The sequence below is a fragment of the Caenorhabditis elegans genome, chromosome I, assembly GCF_000002985.6.
Source record: "Caenorhabditis elegans chromosome I".
Taxonomy (NCBI): Eukaryota; Metazoa; Nematoda; class Chromadorea; order Rhabditida; family Rhabditidae; genus Caenorhabditis; species Caenorhabditis elegans.
The window spans coordinates 14287251-14301859 of record NC_003279.8 but is presented as its reverse complement, the minus strand read 5'-3'; the positions used below and the strand labels follow the sequence as shown (position 1 = coordinate 14301859).

The window sequence follows — 14609 nt, the reverse complement described above, 5'->3', positions numbered from 1 at the left end:
GACGTCACAGCGGTCGACTGTTGTGTTAATTTATAAAATCGATGTTTCAACGAAGTTACACCAAAACTGTGACGTCAAAAAAATTCAAACATATTTTTTACCCGCCAATTTTGTGTGCAGTAGAGCAATGGGACAACCTGACACCACGTGTTTCCAAGTTAGCTGAAATTCACTTACATATCAAGAATCTCCATAAATTTTATAGCAATTTGCCGGGGTTTTGCAGGAAGCAACAGTATTGGGAAGGGAGGCATTGGGTGACAATAGGCAACTGAAGGGGGTTAGGTCGCCACGTCTTATAGCCCTGATCGATATTTGGTTTGAGTAACCGCTAAAAATGTGTGTGTGTGTGTTTGTGTGGCCCGTTCTCTCTGTATACAATAGAAAAACATATGACGTCATATGTGGCGCATTAACACGAGGGGCCCTCTTCGTTGCTTCCACGTGGTGTCAGAGTGTCCTATTTTGGTTTGATCTACGTAAATCTACAAGAAATGCGGGAGAGTTCTCAACTGATTTTGTACTATTGAGAACGTGCTGACGTCATAGGTTTTTGGGCGAAAAATTCCCGCATTTTTGTAGATCGTTTTATGATGATGTCAAGGGAATAATTCGTCTTTGGATTTACTGGGGAAGTTTATAGGAAACTCGAGACACTTGAAAAATTTCAAAAAAAAAATCAGTAATATTTCGTACATATATTTCAGTATCAATATCAGGGGTGGGCTGCAAACGATTTTTTCCGGCAACCGGCAAATTGCCGTTATTGAAAATTTCCGGCAAATCTGCAATTTGCTGGGATTAAAAATTTTCAGTAAATCGGCAAATTGCCGGGATTGAAAATTTCCGGCAACTCGGAAGATAGTCGAAATTGAAAACTCCCGGCAAATTGGCAAGTTGCCGGAGTTGAAAATTTCCGGCAAACCAGCAAATTGCCGGGAATGAAAATTTCCGGCAAATCGGCAAATTGCCGAAACTGAAAAATTTCGGCAAATCGACAAATTCCCGGAATTGAAAACTTCCGGCAACTCGGCAAATCGGCAAATTACCGGAATTGAAAATTTCCGGCAAATCGGCAAACCAGCTAATTGCCGGGATAGAAAATTTCCGACAAATCTGCAAATTGCCGAAAATAAAAATTTCCGGCAAACCAGCAAATTGGCAGGATTGAAAATTTTCGGCGAATCGACAACTTGCCGGAATTGAAGTTTCCGGCAAATCGGCAAACTGCCGGAATTGTAAATTTCCGGGAAATTGGCAAATTGCCGGAATTGAAAATTTCTGGGAAACCGGCAAATTCTCGGAATTGAAAACTTCCGGCAACTCGGCAAATCGGCAAATTACCGGAATTGAAAATTTCCGGCAAATCGGCAAACCAGCTAATTGCCGGAATCGAAAGCTTCTGGCAAATTGGCAAGTTGCCGGAGTTGAAAATTTCCGGCAAACCAGCAAATTGCCGAAACTGAAAAATTTCGGCAAATCGACAAATTCCCGGAATTGAAAACTTCCGGCAACTCGACAAATCGGCAATTTACCGGAATTGAAAATTTCCGGCAAATCGGCAAACCAGCTAATTGCCGGAATCGAAATTTTCCGACAAATATACAAGTGCCCGGAATTGAAAAATTCCGGCAAAATCGGCAAATTGGTGGAATTGAAAATTTCCGGTAAACCGGCAAATCGACAAATTGCCGGAATTGAAAATTTCCGGCAAATCGGCAAACTGCCGGAATTGTAAATTTCCGGCAAACCAGCAAATTGCCGTATTTGAAAATTTCCGGCAAATCGGCGAATTGCCGGATTTGAAAATTGCCGATTTGCCGAATTTGTCGACAAAAAAATTTGCCAAGCGGCTATTTTCGCCTCAGAGAGGAAATCCTTTATCAAATAAAGCAGTATCGGAAGAGCTAAGTCAAATCAACACATGTAAAGCAGGACCGGCCCGGGCTGTCGGCCTATTGAGGTCTGGCTGGCGGACCAACAAAATGGCAAAAGCCAGGCTGCCGGGCCGAATATCAACCTGAAAATCTGAAAGGCCTGTTTAGGAACCTTTTTTTCTGTTTCCAGCTTTCAAACAAATCCAAATTAAAATTTATTCATAAATCATTAAGCACAAACATTTGAAAGGTAAAACTAAAAATAACAATTGCCTCAATTCCATCGTTTCTCCTAATAATCGTTCCTCCCTTGAACATCACTTCCTCTCCACCATCCAAATGCCTTGTCACACGATCCTTCGGCAAAACCTCATGACTGATCCCTTGGAACAAGCTAGCCATCCGCTGATTCAAAGTTCTCGGTAGATTCTGATGCCCAACAACTAGCTTTTCCAATCTCCTTACCCCTGCTGCCCAGTGCTTCAGGAACGTGTTCAGGTCCTTCAGGTCCCATCTCGCGCGCACAACCACTCTCCGGCTATTGCAAAGTAGTAGGTCATTGAGGGTAAAGGTGAATGGTGAGGATGTTATGTAGACTTCATCGGTGTTCTGTAGAAGAAGAGACTTCGCAGATGACATATCTTCACCTTCGAGCTGGATAATATCACTTTGAGGGGATAGACTGATTGCGGTGCGCATTGAGGACAGTGGATCGTTGGATCCAAAACTTAAGGTTCTGAACTTCAAGCCTTCAAACTCCTTACAAAACTGCTCTGAATCGTGATCGAAGCTTGCAATGAACAGCTCAGTAATCTTAGGATATTTCAGCACAATTTGCAGGTGATCAATGTAATTTCTGATGCCAAATTCTTCCGGGAAAATCACGATTTGCCGTCGAGAAATGTAAACTTGTTCCAGATCCTGTTCTTCCAGCCACTTCTCAGTTGCAAATGTATACATTTCCCCTTCATAGATAACATCAAGACGGAAATTTGCTCTGATAGCCATTCGAATTCCGGTCACCGGAAAGTTGAAAGTTTCCGCGAGATTTTTTGCAGTCTCACAGGTGAATGAGAAGCGTATTCTACAAAAAATACGGTTTTTAAGTTTTTAAAACTCAACAAAAAAGAAAATCCAAGAAAAATGCAACTTACAAATCGATAAATTTCATGTGCAGAGCTGCGAGACGTAGGCATTTTCGGGGAAGACGAAGAATTGGGAGAGCCATGAGAGGGGAAATGAGCTAGAAGGGGTCTTTTCCTAGCGATAAGATGACAGGTGCACACATGGTCCAGGTCACGGGGAAGGAAGGGAATAAAAAAATTTACTTACCAAGCATTTTTTGTGATTTGAAAAAGAACCTATATCACAAAAAACTAGCTAAGTACAAGCCCTTTAAGCTAGAAAAAAACAATATGCCAACTTAGAATAGGCTACCTGGAAATTTATTCGAATTATGAGCTAACCCTATCAAAAGCTTGAACCCCGGAGCAGGCAAACGAAACATTGGGGGTGACCTATAGAAGTTGGGCGATTATTAATGGAAGATTCGACAAGGGGTGTCCTATGTAAACTTTCACCTTACATTTTCAAATCAGATGTTTTTCTGTAGAAGATGTCTTGAACACGGTAATAACTAAGCTTATGGAAATTTAAAAAAAAAACATTCATTTAACAAAGAACATCATAGAAGAATCACAGAAACGAGTAAATAAAATTAAAATGGAGTAGTTTGAACAACCATTCGAATCGAAACTTCCTGCCTGACCACCTTCAAAGTGATCCTCGCAAGTGTTCCTCGAAGACTTTTAATCATTATCGCATCCTCCTCAATAGACACATTTATCCCTTGAAATATCTTTGACTTGCACTCTTCCATCTCCAGTTGAACGGAAGTCTGTAGATATTTCATTCTGGGATTTGATCCTTGGATCCAGTGCTTCAGGAATTCATTCAACAAATGTGATTTGATACATACCAGTGTTCTGATATGTGTTGCATTAGTCATCCATAACGAAGATTTTTCCATTTTACTGAACTCCACACCAGTAAGATTTCTTCCAAGTAGCTCGTGCATCTGGCGGTCTTCGAAACTGTTATGGTTGCATGTGATGTGTAGCTTTTCAGATTTGAGAATTGAAATACTCCGAATAACCTCATCGTAAAGAAGACCATCAGTGCACAATCTGAACTCTCCAATCGGTATGTGCATATTGGCGAGCTGTTCGGAATCCAACACAGCTCTACGAAGACTAATCCTGTCGATTTTCGATCGATGGAATAACACGATGAAGTGCTCAATGAGCGCTTTATGTCCAACCCACCGAACAGTCCTCCTCATATCTAAGCTTTGCATATATTGTCCGTCTGGGTACCTAATTCCCAATATTGGTAGCAATACCGGCTGGTTTGCTTCACGCCAAGGAATTAATCCTGCACTTGTATTGTCTTCAAATACTGCCGCAATCTCGATGTGATCAATTCGTTCAGACGTCAAATGTAGATGCGATATTTTGATGTTCTGGGAAACTGCGAGATCCAAGCACTTTTTCGATGCAAATGAGAAGAAGACGCTGTAAATATTTAATTAATAAACAATTTTAAAAGGGGAAAAACTTACAAATCCATACTCTCCATGTTTCGCAGAACATTTTGCAGAGCTTTCGGGGGCAACAAGAGGATTGGAAACGACATAACTGTAAAGAGAATAATGAGTGAGTGTGAATATTAATTTGATACAGAAGAGCAATAAGGGGCAAAGAGTAGCAGAAGGTAAACGGCACACAATGCCCAAGACGTAAAAGTAAAAAATAAGAAGAGAAGATGAACGAATCATCTCCTTTTATAGGGCTAAACTGGAAAGGGGGAAAGACGCGGGAAAGAGAGGGAGTGCAAACTACGAACAAACAAGAAAGGGCAGATCAATATTTACAGGTAGATCAAAATTATATTAATACGACTGTCTTCGTGAAACGTCAGATTATCGATCGGGAGAGCACACTGAGTGAGCGTTGGACCGATTACGGACTATAAAAGCGCGTCCGAATTTCCGGGTCTTAGGTGTTTCACCTCAGTCTATACTGCAATATTTAATAATCAATTAATTTCCAGCACGGTGTCAAGTGAGGACACCTGCAAGAACACCTGGAGCATTCTCATCGGCTACTACCACGTCCTGCGTGATAAGAATTGGCATGTCACCTCTACCATCCAGAAGGTGAAGAATTCTACTAGGTCTTGGTATGAAAGTCTTCGCACAGGAACCAAAATCGCAAGGGCTCAAGATCAAAAAATCTCCTTTTGGAGTTCAGTGAAGACCAAGTGCAAGAGAAAGCTTGTTGCTACTGTGCAACCTGTTTGGGATAATGTTTCAAAGCGTCTTCTGATGAAAGAATGAGAATTTAAATTGATTTTACTGGTTTTTGTGTTAGTTTTGAATGAAGTGTTTCCTCTGGAAATTGGAGTTACTGTGAATTGGGTCGTGGGGAGTTTTGAGTAAGTTCGTGCAAAAAGACTGGTCTGGGCCTGCGGTCTACATAACCTAATTCAATGAGTTTCCTGCACAAGGTCGCCAAGTTTTATATGGGCCTTACGATACCCAATTACTCAAATTATCCACACAAAAACTTGATTTTCCACGTTTTCCGATATTTCAAAAAAAAACCCGTCATTCTACCAATATTTTACATATTTTCAGTCTATGTTCATTTCCCAAATTTCTTGCTTACACGGATACTGAAATTTTATGTTGTAACCCATAATTATGGCTTTCCATATTAACACCTCCGATCTAGCCACCTGCCTTAAGGCCGGCCTACAGAAACTCAATGTGCTCTCTCATTGAAGACATATAAAATGATCGCGTAAAGTTGTAGATAACAAAACGAACTTTGCACTTTCAACACCTCTACCGCAAACCAGAATTTGGTCACGGCTATGATTTTTTCCTAGCCTGCACCTATGCATTACAAATGTAATCCCTGTTATAGAAGAACAGCTGGCCCCGTGGTACAGTCTATAATTACAATATTGAGCATAATCTTATTGATCCATCTTTGCCTTGACAGGGTGTTGCATTGTGTTATTCACCCTTTTTTCATCTTATTTGCTTAATAGATGTCTGAATATATATCAATTATTGACATCACTTTTGTTGGACCAAACGTTATCACTACTGCCAAATACGAGGACTCTAATATTCGATTCGAAAAATCATCTGTTAATATTGTTAAGGAAGTGGATGAAAAGCTTATAGCGGTGAATCTAATTCCATTTCGAAAAATCAAATGCAAAACGTTGAGTCGTAGATTTTGTTCTCGCATAGTGGAGGTCCCGCTTATCATAGAAGAACCGGGAGATGATGTGTATGTTCTACAAAAGTACTAAAATTCAGAATTTTGTTTCAGAACAGTTTGGATGAAGTTTTACGCAAAGCGGAAATATATTGATCGGATGCTGAAGGATTTTAATGAGAAGCTTCGAGAATATAGGAAAAGTGAGTTTTTTGGTTATGATACTTAGGATACTTAGTCGATCCGTTCTTCGCCTGCGGCGCGGATCACAGCTTTCCAAGCTTTTCGGTCCTTTGCTTGGGTGGACCATAGTTGTTTGACTTGCCCGAAGGCGTCTCGCGTAGTGACTTCTTTTCTTAAAGAGTCATTCCATCTCATCGGTGGGCGTCCAACGGGTCGTTTCTCGTCTCGGGGCACCAATCGTTCATCAAAGTTATCCATCGGCCATCCGTTCGTCTCGCCACGTGTCCAGCCCATCCAAGTTTCCTCTTTTTTATGTGTATTAGTGGATCTCTGAGTTTTGACTTTTTTCGAACTTTTACTCTGACTCTTTCCGCTAGCTCTTTTGTGAAAGTCCAAGCTTCAGAGCCGTAGGTCAGGGCTGGGAGAACCGTAGAGTCGAAGAGATTTGCACGGAGGCGTGGGCAGGTGATCTGGTCCATGGTGCTTTTGATGTTGGTAAAAGCTGCCCACGCAGCTCTTCGTCTTCTATGAAGCTCAGCTAACAAATTGTTACTGTCGTTTATTTGGCGCCCGAGGTAGATGTATTCGTTGACATCATCAATGATGATGTTGGTGGTGTTTGGGCATCGGATCTCAACTTTCCTCTTATAGGAAAACCTGTTCCGAAGGACTTTGGTTTTCCCTGTGTTGATTTTTAGACCAACACTACTACACTTTTCCACCAGTTCCGTAAGCATTTGACTTACCGTTCGCGGATTATGAGCCACGAGGACAATGTCGTCTGCAAAACGGAGGTTGGTGAGATTCTGACCGTTCACACGTATTCCTTCAGTTTCGTATCGTTCATCTCCTTTGAAGTGTTTCCAGTTGAGTTGTCTGAAAACATGTTCAAGACACGCAGAGAAGAGGTTTGGCGATATTGGGTCACCTTGTCTGACTCCTCGTGTGACCGGGACAGTTACGTTTTTATGGAACGGCGTGAAGGTGGTCGAGCAATCGGTGTAGCATTCTTGGAGGAGGTTGATATATCCCCTTTGCACTCCTTGCTGCTGAAGACTATCCCAGACATCTTGTGGTTCGACACTGTCGAAGTCTTTTTGAAAGTCTATAAAAACAAGTGTCAGTGGGATCTGGTACTCTCTTCCCACTTCGAGCAAGCGTTGGACTGAGTGGATGTGATCAATTGTTGAGAAAGATCTCCTGAATCCGGCTTGTTCAACGGGTTGAGCTTCTTCGAGTGTTTTTCGTATTCTATTCAACACACATTTAGTGAATGTTTTATATAATACGGGCAGCAAGCATATCGGACGGTAATTCTCCAGACTTTCACGATCCCCTTTCTTAAAGATCAGGGTGGTTTTTGAAGTTTTCCAGTCCTTGGGGATATTCCCGCTTTCTAGATACCGATTGAATCTTCCGGTGATCAGACGGATGACGTTGTCGCCACAAGATTTCAAGAAATCTGCGGTGATTTTGTCACTTCCAGCTGCTTTTCCATTTGGAAATGAGTTGATCGCAGCGCGTATTTCTTCAAAAAGAAATGGTGGAAGTGGTTCCGCCATGATGGGAGGTGGAGTTGGTAGTTGAGGTGGAGGAGGTGTTTTTCTACTTCTGAAAAGTGAAGTATAGAACATCTCGATCTCCCGTTCCATTTTCTCCCGGGAAGTGATTCGTTCTCCAGTCGAAGAGCATTTGAGGCTAGGGATGAAAGACTTGTATTCGTTTAAATCCCTGGCTACTCGCTTCATGCTTTTTCTAGACTGGGCGGCATTTAGCAGGCGGGCACTGGCAAAGTTCTCATGGTCTCTCTCGACTGCTTCCCTACATTTTATAGACAGTGACTTAAAATTTGGGTCCGATCTGTCCATAAGACGTCTTTTGAAGAGCATTAGTCGAGTTTCCTCCGAGAGTCGGTTGGCGGAGTGGTTGGATGGTTGAATTACTGATTGATCCTGGGCTGTTTTGAGAGAGTCGACAAGGATCTTGTAGTCCTCGTCAATATCTCCATGAGTAGGGGCAGTAATTGTTGCGCTGACAGCCAGAGCTGTAGCTTTATCCAAGACTCTTTTCGGGGGTTTTCTCCTTTTCATTTGATCTAATTTCGCCAAATTAATGTTGAAATGGATGTTACTTCGGAGGAGACGGTGGTCGCTTCCGTTCGTGAACGACGGGAGCACAGATGTATCTGTTACAAACTTTCCATTGGCCAAGATGTGGTCGATTTCATGTTTGAACATTCCATCAGGACTTACATGTGTCCAACGTCTATTTATGGGTTTATAGAATTGGGAATTCATGTGCCATAGACGATTGGATTCACAAAAGGTTGCGAGAATTTCACCAGTATCGTTACGAGGCTCCATGGCATGAGTGCCGATGTAGCGCTTGGTTTCGCCTTTTCTGTTTCCGACTCTAGCATTAAAGTCACCTATTATAAGCTTATACTTGCTTCTGCAAGCGTGATAGGTAGGCCAACTCTCCCTGGGGGCAACAAAAAAGGGGGCAACATTTGAACTCTCCCTGGGGGCAACAAATTAGGGGGCAACATTTTCATAAATGTAGGGGGCAGCAAAAAAGGGGGCAACATAATAGGGGTCAACATTTGAACTCTCCCCGGGGGCAACAAATTAGGGGGCAACATTTTTAATAAGTATATTCAACGGCGAACAAGTTTTTATTTTCCAACCTTTTGATAATTTAATTAAAAATTCGTCCAAATTTCGACAATTAAAACAAATTTTGCAAAGACTTTTTGACCAACCTAATATAATGTGAACTGAAAAATCTTATCACATCGTGGGAAATTTCTTATTTAGTCATATGCTCAAATGGTAAATCAATTCAAAGGGTACAACTATTCTTAGAATTCTTCGAGCCTGTTACATTCCCAAATCTCTTATTATGGTGCATCTTACTATTATTTTTTCCAAATACGAATTTTGAATAATTTGCTCTTTAAGTTTACTTTTCACTGACTTAAATAGTCATTAAAGTCTCTTTAAAGGATGCTGATATCTCCGTGGAAAAAAAATTTATGGCAAAGTGATTAACTACAAAGTTGTACTTTAGATTAAGATATACAACTTTGTAGTTAATCACTTTGCCATAAATTTTTTTCCACGGAGATATCAGCATCCGAAGTGAGTGCGTTTTTTGAGCTTAGGGGTTCTACTATACCTCAGGTTTTCGTCTGCAATAGTGTGCAGAACATCCAAACTAGAAAAACGACAAAAATTGCATTATTCTATAATATCTGATTAAATTTTGAAAAGTTTTCAAAAAAATAAATTTTGGAAAATTTTATTAGATAGAGGTAGTCAAAGAGCATTTGAAGGTAGTCAATGAGCATTTATACATCAGATCTCATCTCCATTTTTTCCGGAATTTTAGGAAATGAGAAAGTGCACGACCTTCTTAGACATCAAAAAGTAACATGTTATTGAAAATTCTGATTTTTCAGCGAAAAAAGCTGAAAATTCTGAAAAATTAGATAAAGGTAGTCAATGAGCAACTGAAGGTAGTCAATGATCTAAAGTAGTCAAAGAGCAAAAGGTAGTCAAAGATCCGAAAGGTAGTCAAAGATCTAAGGTAGTCAATGAGCAAAAGGTAGTCAATGAGAAGGTAGTCAATGAGTGTTTGCCGGAGCATTGCCATCATAATAAGTTTGGGCGAATCTATCAAAAAGTTTATGGCTACAAAAATGATAACCAATTATTTCTACATTTTTTCGTAGTTGGTCATTTTATACTAGCTTCGATGACAACAGAGATATCGCTCCTACAAAAAAAAAACTACAACTTCGTCAAGCTCAAAACAATACACATTTTCATAGTTGAAGCATCTTTTCACTTTTATCAAGAGATATTGTTGAGCACAGATCTAGAATTTTAGATCATATTTGGCAGCTCACATCTCCGCAGTCACTAAAGATCACTAAAAGGTACCAACTAACAGCTATTGTCAACAACTTTTTAGTTGACAACAATTTGTTATTTCAAACGTCAACAAAGATATAATCTTTTGAAATAAGTCATCTACATGCACAATCAAACACATTGCTTATGATTGTTCGGCAGAAAATTAAACTTGAACGTCAAATCTTGTTGAACTTATCATAATGATCATTTTTCCCAAAACTAAACATCTTTTGAAAAAACTTAGGGAAAATTTATTAAGTGAAAAGTTTTTGTATATAATACTTTGAAGCTGAAGAATCAAATCGTAACGTGAAAGCCATATGAGATCCCAAATCAGTAGAGCAATATTTAAAGAGACTTTAATGACTATTTAAGTCAGTGAAAAGTAAACTTAAAGAGCAAATTATTCAAAATTCGTATTTGGAAAAAATAATAGTAAGTCGGTTAGATGCACCATAATAAGAGATTTGGGAATGTAACAGGCTCGAAGAATTCTAAGAATAGTTGTACCCTTTGAATTGATTTACCATTTGAGCATATGACTAAATAAGAAATTTCCCACGATGTGATAAGATTTTTCAGTTCACATTATATTAGGTTGGTCAAAAAGTCTTTGCAAAATTTGTTTTAATTGTCGAAATTTGGACGAATTTTTAATTAAATTATCAAAAGGTTGGAAAATAAAAACTTGTTCGCCGTTGAATATACTTATTAAAAATGTTGCCCCCTAATTTGTTGCCCCCGGGGAGAGTTCAAATGTTGACCCCTATTATGTTGCCCCCTTTTTTGCTGCCCCCTACATTTATGAAAATGTTGCCCCCTAATTTGTTGCCCCCAGGGAGAGTTCAAATGTTGCCCCCTTTTTTGTTGCCCCCAGGGAGAGTTGGCCTGATAGGTATCTTCAAGCTTTTCATAGAAGTCGCTGATCTCGTCGAGTGTGGATACGGCAGTGGGCGCATAGACTTGGATGACTGTGCATTTCCACTTTCTGTTCACTTTAAAAGTGATCAGGCCGATTCGATGATCGATAAACACTACTTCAGTGATTCGGGGGAGGAGGGTGCTTTTGACGATGAAGCCGACCCCTCCTGAAACAGAATTTGGGTTTCGAGATCCTAGAAAGATCCCGACCCCGTCGGAGCCAATTGAATGCATTTCCGTTGCTCTTTTTGTTTCAGAGAGTCCGATAATATCGAACTTGATTCTCTTCGTCTCTTCGAGCAGTTCTGCAAGCCTGTCGTTGGAGGAGACAGACCTGCAGTTGAAAGTCGCAATCCTGGCGTCGATTTGCCTTGTTTTGGGCCGGAGGCTATCTTTTAACAGTTCCGGGTGACAGGTGGTTGGTACTCCGAGATTGGATGGCCCCTCCCGATTTGCTTGTGGATCTGTCGTACCACTTGCAGAGGTCAGGTGCGGAGGACTGGGGCGCTTGGTATTGCTGTTTAGAGCAAGGTTTGTGTCTCTAGATACTCTATAATGACCTGCTAAGCCAATCTAGAGCCGCCCGGACAGAGAGTATTCGACACTACCTCTGGCCTGCGTGAGACGGTGTACTTCTTGGCCAGATAATTTGCACTTGGTTCCAAACCAAGCCACTCTCGGTGTGACGAAATCGCCGAGTTTGTTGAAATGGTTATCTGTTGATCCCTTTCGTCGCGAAGAGGCTCAGTACAGAAAGAGAATTGGAAAAAGAATTCATAATTTTTAGGAATGAAGCAAAAAAGGAGTTCGTCTGGTTTGAAAAAACGGATTTTCTCAACATTTGGTAAAGCATCTGAAGAACGGTATGTTAAATAATCAAGACTTAGACTAACTTAAACTTGGATAGTTAGACTTCGGTTTAGGCTTAGTAATAGGCTTAGGACTAGGCTGTTGCTTAGGCTTGGGCTTAGGCTTAGGACTAGGCTCTGGCTTCGGCTTAGGATTAGGACTAAGCTCTGGCTTCGGCTTAGGATTAGGCTTAAGCTTAGGATTACACATGGGTTTACGCTTAGGCGTAGGCCTAGGCTTAGGCTTAAGCCTATGCGTGGATCTGAAATTTTGGTCTTATCAATGTCGAATACATATACCACATGTCGAAGTCTCGACTTTCCCCGTGCAATTTTCTAAAAAAAGGGTTTTTATGTAGGTTTTCAGAAAATTTAAGTTAAAAATTCGAAATCAGCGCTATCGAAAACCTTAATACCCCTGCGGGGACTCGAACTTGAGACATTTTTCAAATTTTTGCTTCGAAGTCAAGCCTCTTACCGGCTGCGGCACCGGTGCCCACTACGCGCGACGATTCGTCTGGCTGCGGCGCGTCGCTGGTGGCGCAGTCGGTAAGAGGGTTGACTTCGGAGCAAAAATGCGAAAAATGTCGAAAGTTCGAGTCCCCGCAACGCTGATTTCGAATTTTTTACTTAAAATCTCAAAAAAAAAAGCATAATTTAGGACAAAAGACTTGGAGTGATTTCCGGGCTGAACTCAAAACAATGCTTTTGAAAAACGCTAAAACATGGAAAAATTAACAACGTTTCAAGTTTGAAACCTTTTCTTCATAAGTTCAGATTATGTCTGCACACGGCCTCTCTGAATGTCTGAAAAAAAAGTCGTGCAAAAATTGAAAGTTTTCAAAACCAAAATCCTACACCTAAATCTTAAACCGGTACCAAAGCTCAGTTCTCAAACTTAGCCTCCCCACGCTCTACATCTGTACTCTGTCTATGACGCTATTTTCAGCCCTTCACTACTGCTGTTAGACTTGCCAATCGACATTTTGCTAGCTATCACCAAACAACTTGACACCGAAACCAGGTAGGCAGTCACAAACCAATCTTTTCATCCATTCTGTTTAGAATGATCGTTCGTAAAGTGTCTCCAGCTTTTCGAGACATCATAGACTATCAGGGATCCGGCGTGAAGACTATGAAAATCGGAAAAGACTGTATCACAATCGACTGGAAACGGATTGAATACCGTGAAGGTGTGCACTGCTCCTGTCTTATTATATACCAGGGACATATTAAGACAAAAATCTATGAATCACCCCAGTCACTGATGTTCCAGGACCTTTCAATTTTGCTCAAGAGCCCGCGAATTCGGCTGTCCTGGTTAGACCTTGCTCCAATAAGTTGTACGTCTTATAATTGGACGGGGGTAGATGTGAACTCAATTGTCAAAATATTGGAGCCAATAAAGTCTCGGCACATTGAAAGAGTCTACTTTCAAGATATCAATTATGCGGAAGTGGTCCTAATTTTACAAAAATTCAAAGCAGGGTTTCTTAGAGAAATATCTTTGGATAGCGAACAAATCAATGGTTGGAGTATTCCACAAATTGGAGGTATGGTGCATTTGGAGCAGTGGAAAAGAGCACAGCATCTCAAGATTCACTCATTTGTAAATCTCGATCCGCTCATCAACCACATTTCTCATTTTCACACGATCCAACTTTTATGTCAGTCGATGAGCAAGCTTCAAATGTTGAAATGGAAAGAAGTAAGTTAGATATGAATATAATATTTTTAGTTTTCAAATAAAGCTTTTTTCAGATCATTAACACATCTAAAACTCTCGTGAAATGTGTACTTCGAGGAAATGCGAACTTTGCTGGTTTAGCAAGAGTTTTTGATCCCGCCTTTGAGCAAGCTTATGGTAACATTAGTTACGTCTCCGCTGATGAATTCAATTGCACAATTCGGTTTATGCCAGAGAACTTCTGCATAATGAAGCTTAAATAATTGTTTTTGATAATTGATAATTTTGAAATAAACGATTGAATTTATTGTTTTTGCATACCTCCCTAACAGAGGAATACGATACCTCTAATACAATTTTTATGTCTGCCTGAAAATATCAGTTGATCATCTGATTCAGCACGTGGTGTCAGAAAGTCTCATTGCGGTTTTTTGATATGTCTGCGTCTCTTCTCCCGCATTTTTTTTAGATCAAAGCGAAATGGGACTTTCTGACTGCGGAATGTTTTCGGCAAACGCACAAAACTGGGTTATTTCAACATGATAATCCAACTTTTTTTTATCTAAATTTTATATACATAAAAATGTAGAACACGGGTTGTTCTATCTGAAAATAACATTTATCTTTGTTGAAAAACTTGAAAAGGTCCTCAAATAGTGTGTGAAAGTTGCCGTTTGCCGGAAAATCTTTTAACGGCCATTTTTTGGCTAACGGCAACTTTCAGGCACTATTTAAGGACTTTTTAAAAATTTTCAAAAAAAAAAATGTTATTTTCAAATGGAACAACGTGTTTTCTACGTTTCTATATAAATTTTAGATCAAAAAAATCGGATTATTATGTTGAAATAATCCAGTTTTGTGCGTTTGCCGAAAAAATGCCCCAC

The 14609-nt window shown here is 40.3% G+C and overlaps 3 protein-coding genes across 3 annotated transcripts; 1 reads left to right on the top strand and 2 right to left on the bottom strand.

Annotated features, from left to right (window-relative positions):
- Nucleotides 1-2079: 2079 nt before the first annotated feature.
- fbxb-8 (F-box associated domain-containing protein) lies at nt 2080-3105 on the bottom strand (the record flags this gene model as incomplete). The annotated part of the gene is made up of 2 exons (NM_061098.3): nt 2080-2961; nt 3032-3105. The coding sequence occupies 2 exons, from the start codon at nt 3103-3105 to the stop codon at nt 2097-2099; spliced, it is 939 nt and encodes a 312-aa protein (NP_493499.2). The 3' UTR covers nt 2080-2096.
- Nucleotides 3106-3533: 428 nt separating this feature from the next.
- fbxb-67 (F-box domain-containing protein) lies at nt 3534-4573 on the bottom strand. The gene is made up of 2 exons (NM_061097.4): nt 4498-4573; nt 3534-4450 (listed from the first exon to the last, which is right to left on the bottom strand). Exons 1-2 carry the CDS (start codon nt 4569-4571, stop codon nt 3595-3597), a joined length of 930 nt encoding a protein of 309 aa, NP_493498.1. The 5' UTR covers nt 4572-4573; the 3' UTR covers nt 3534-3594.
- A 1332-nt stretch (nt 4574-5905) lies between these two features.
- Nucleotides 5906-14034, top strand: fbxa-103 (F-box domain-containing protein). The gene is made up of 6 exons (NM_061095.4): nt 5906-6241; nt 6284-6372; nt 11978-12053; nt 12988-13062; nt 13104-13746; nt 13800-14034. The coding sequence occupies exons 1-6, from the start codon at nt 5994-5996 to the stop codon at nt 13986-13988; spliced, it is 1320 nt and encodes a 439-aa protein (NP_493496.2). The 5' UTR covers nt 5906-5993; the 3' UTR covers nt 13989-14034.
- Nucleotides 14035-14609: the final 575 nt, after the last annotated feature.

Coding starts and splice junctions, on each gene's coding strand:
- fbxb-67 (NM_061097.4), bottom strand. CDS start 4,571: ATGTCGTTTCCAATCCTCTTGTTGCCCCCGAAAGCTCTGCAAAATGTT. Junction 4,451..4,497: donor AACATGGAGAGTATGGATTT/GTAAGTTTTTCC, acceptor AAATATTTACAG/CGTCTTCTTCTCATTTGCAT.
- fbxa-103 (NM_061095.4), top strand. CDS start 5,994: ATGTCTGAATATATATCAATTATTGACATCACTTTTGTTGGACCAAAC. Junction 6,373..11,977: donor GCTTCGAGAATATAGGAAAA/GTGAGTTTTTTG, acceptor CATAATTTTTAG/GAATGAAGCAAAAAAGGAGT. Junction 12,054..12,987: donor GGTAAAGCATCTGAAGAACG/GTATGTTAAATA, acceptor CGCTATTTTCAG/CCCTTCACTACTGCTGTTAG.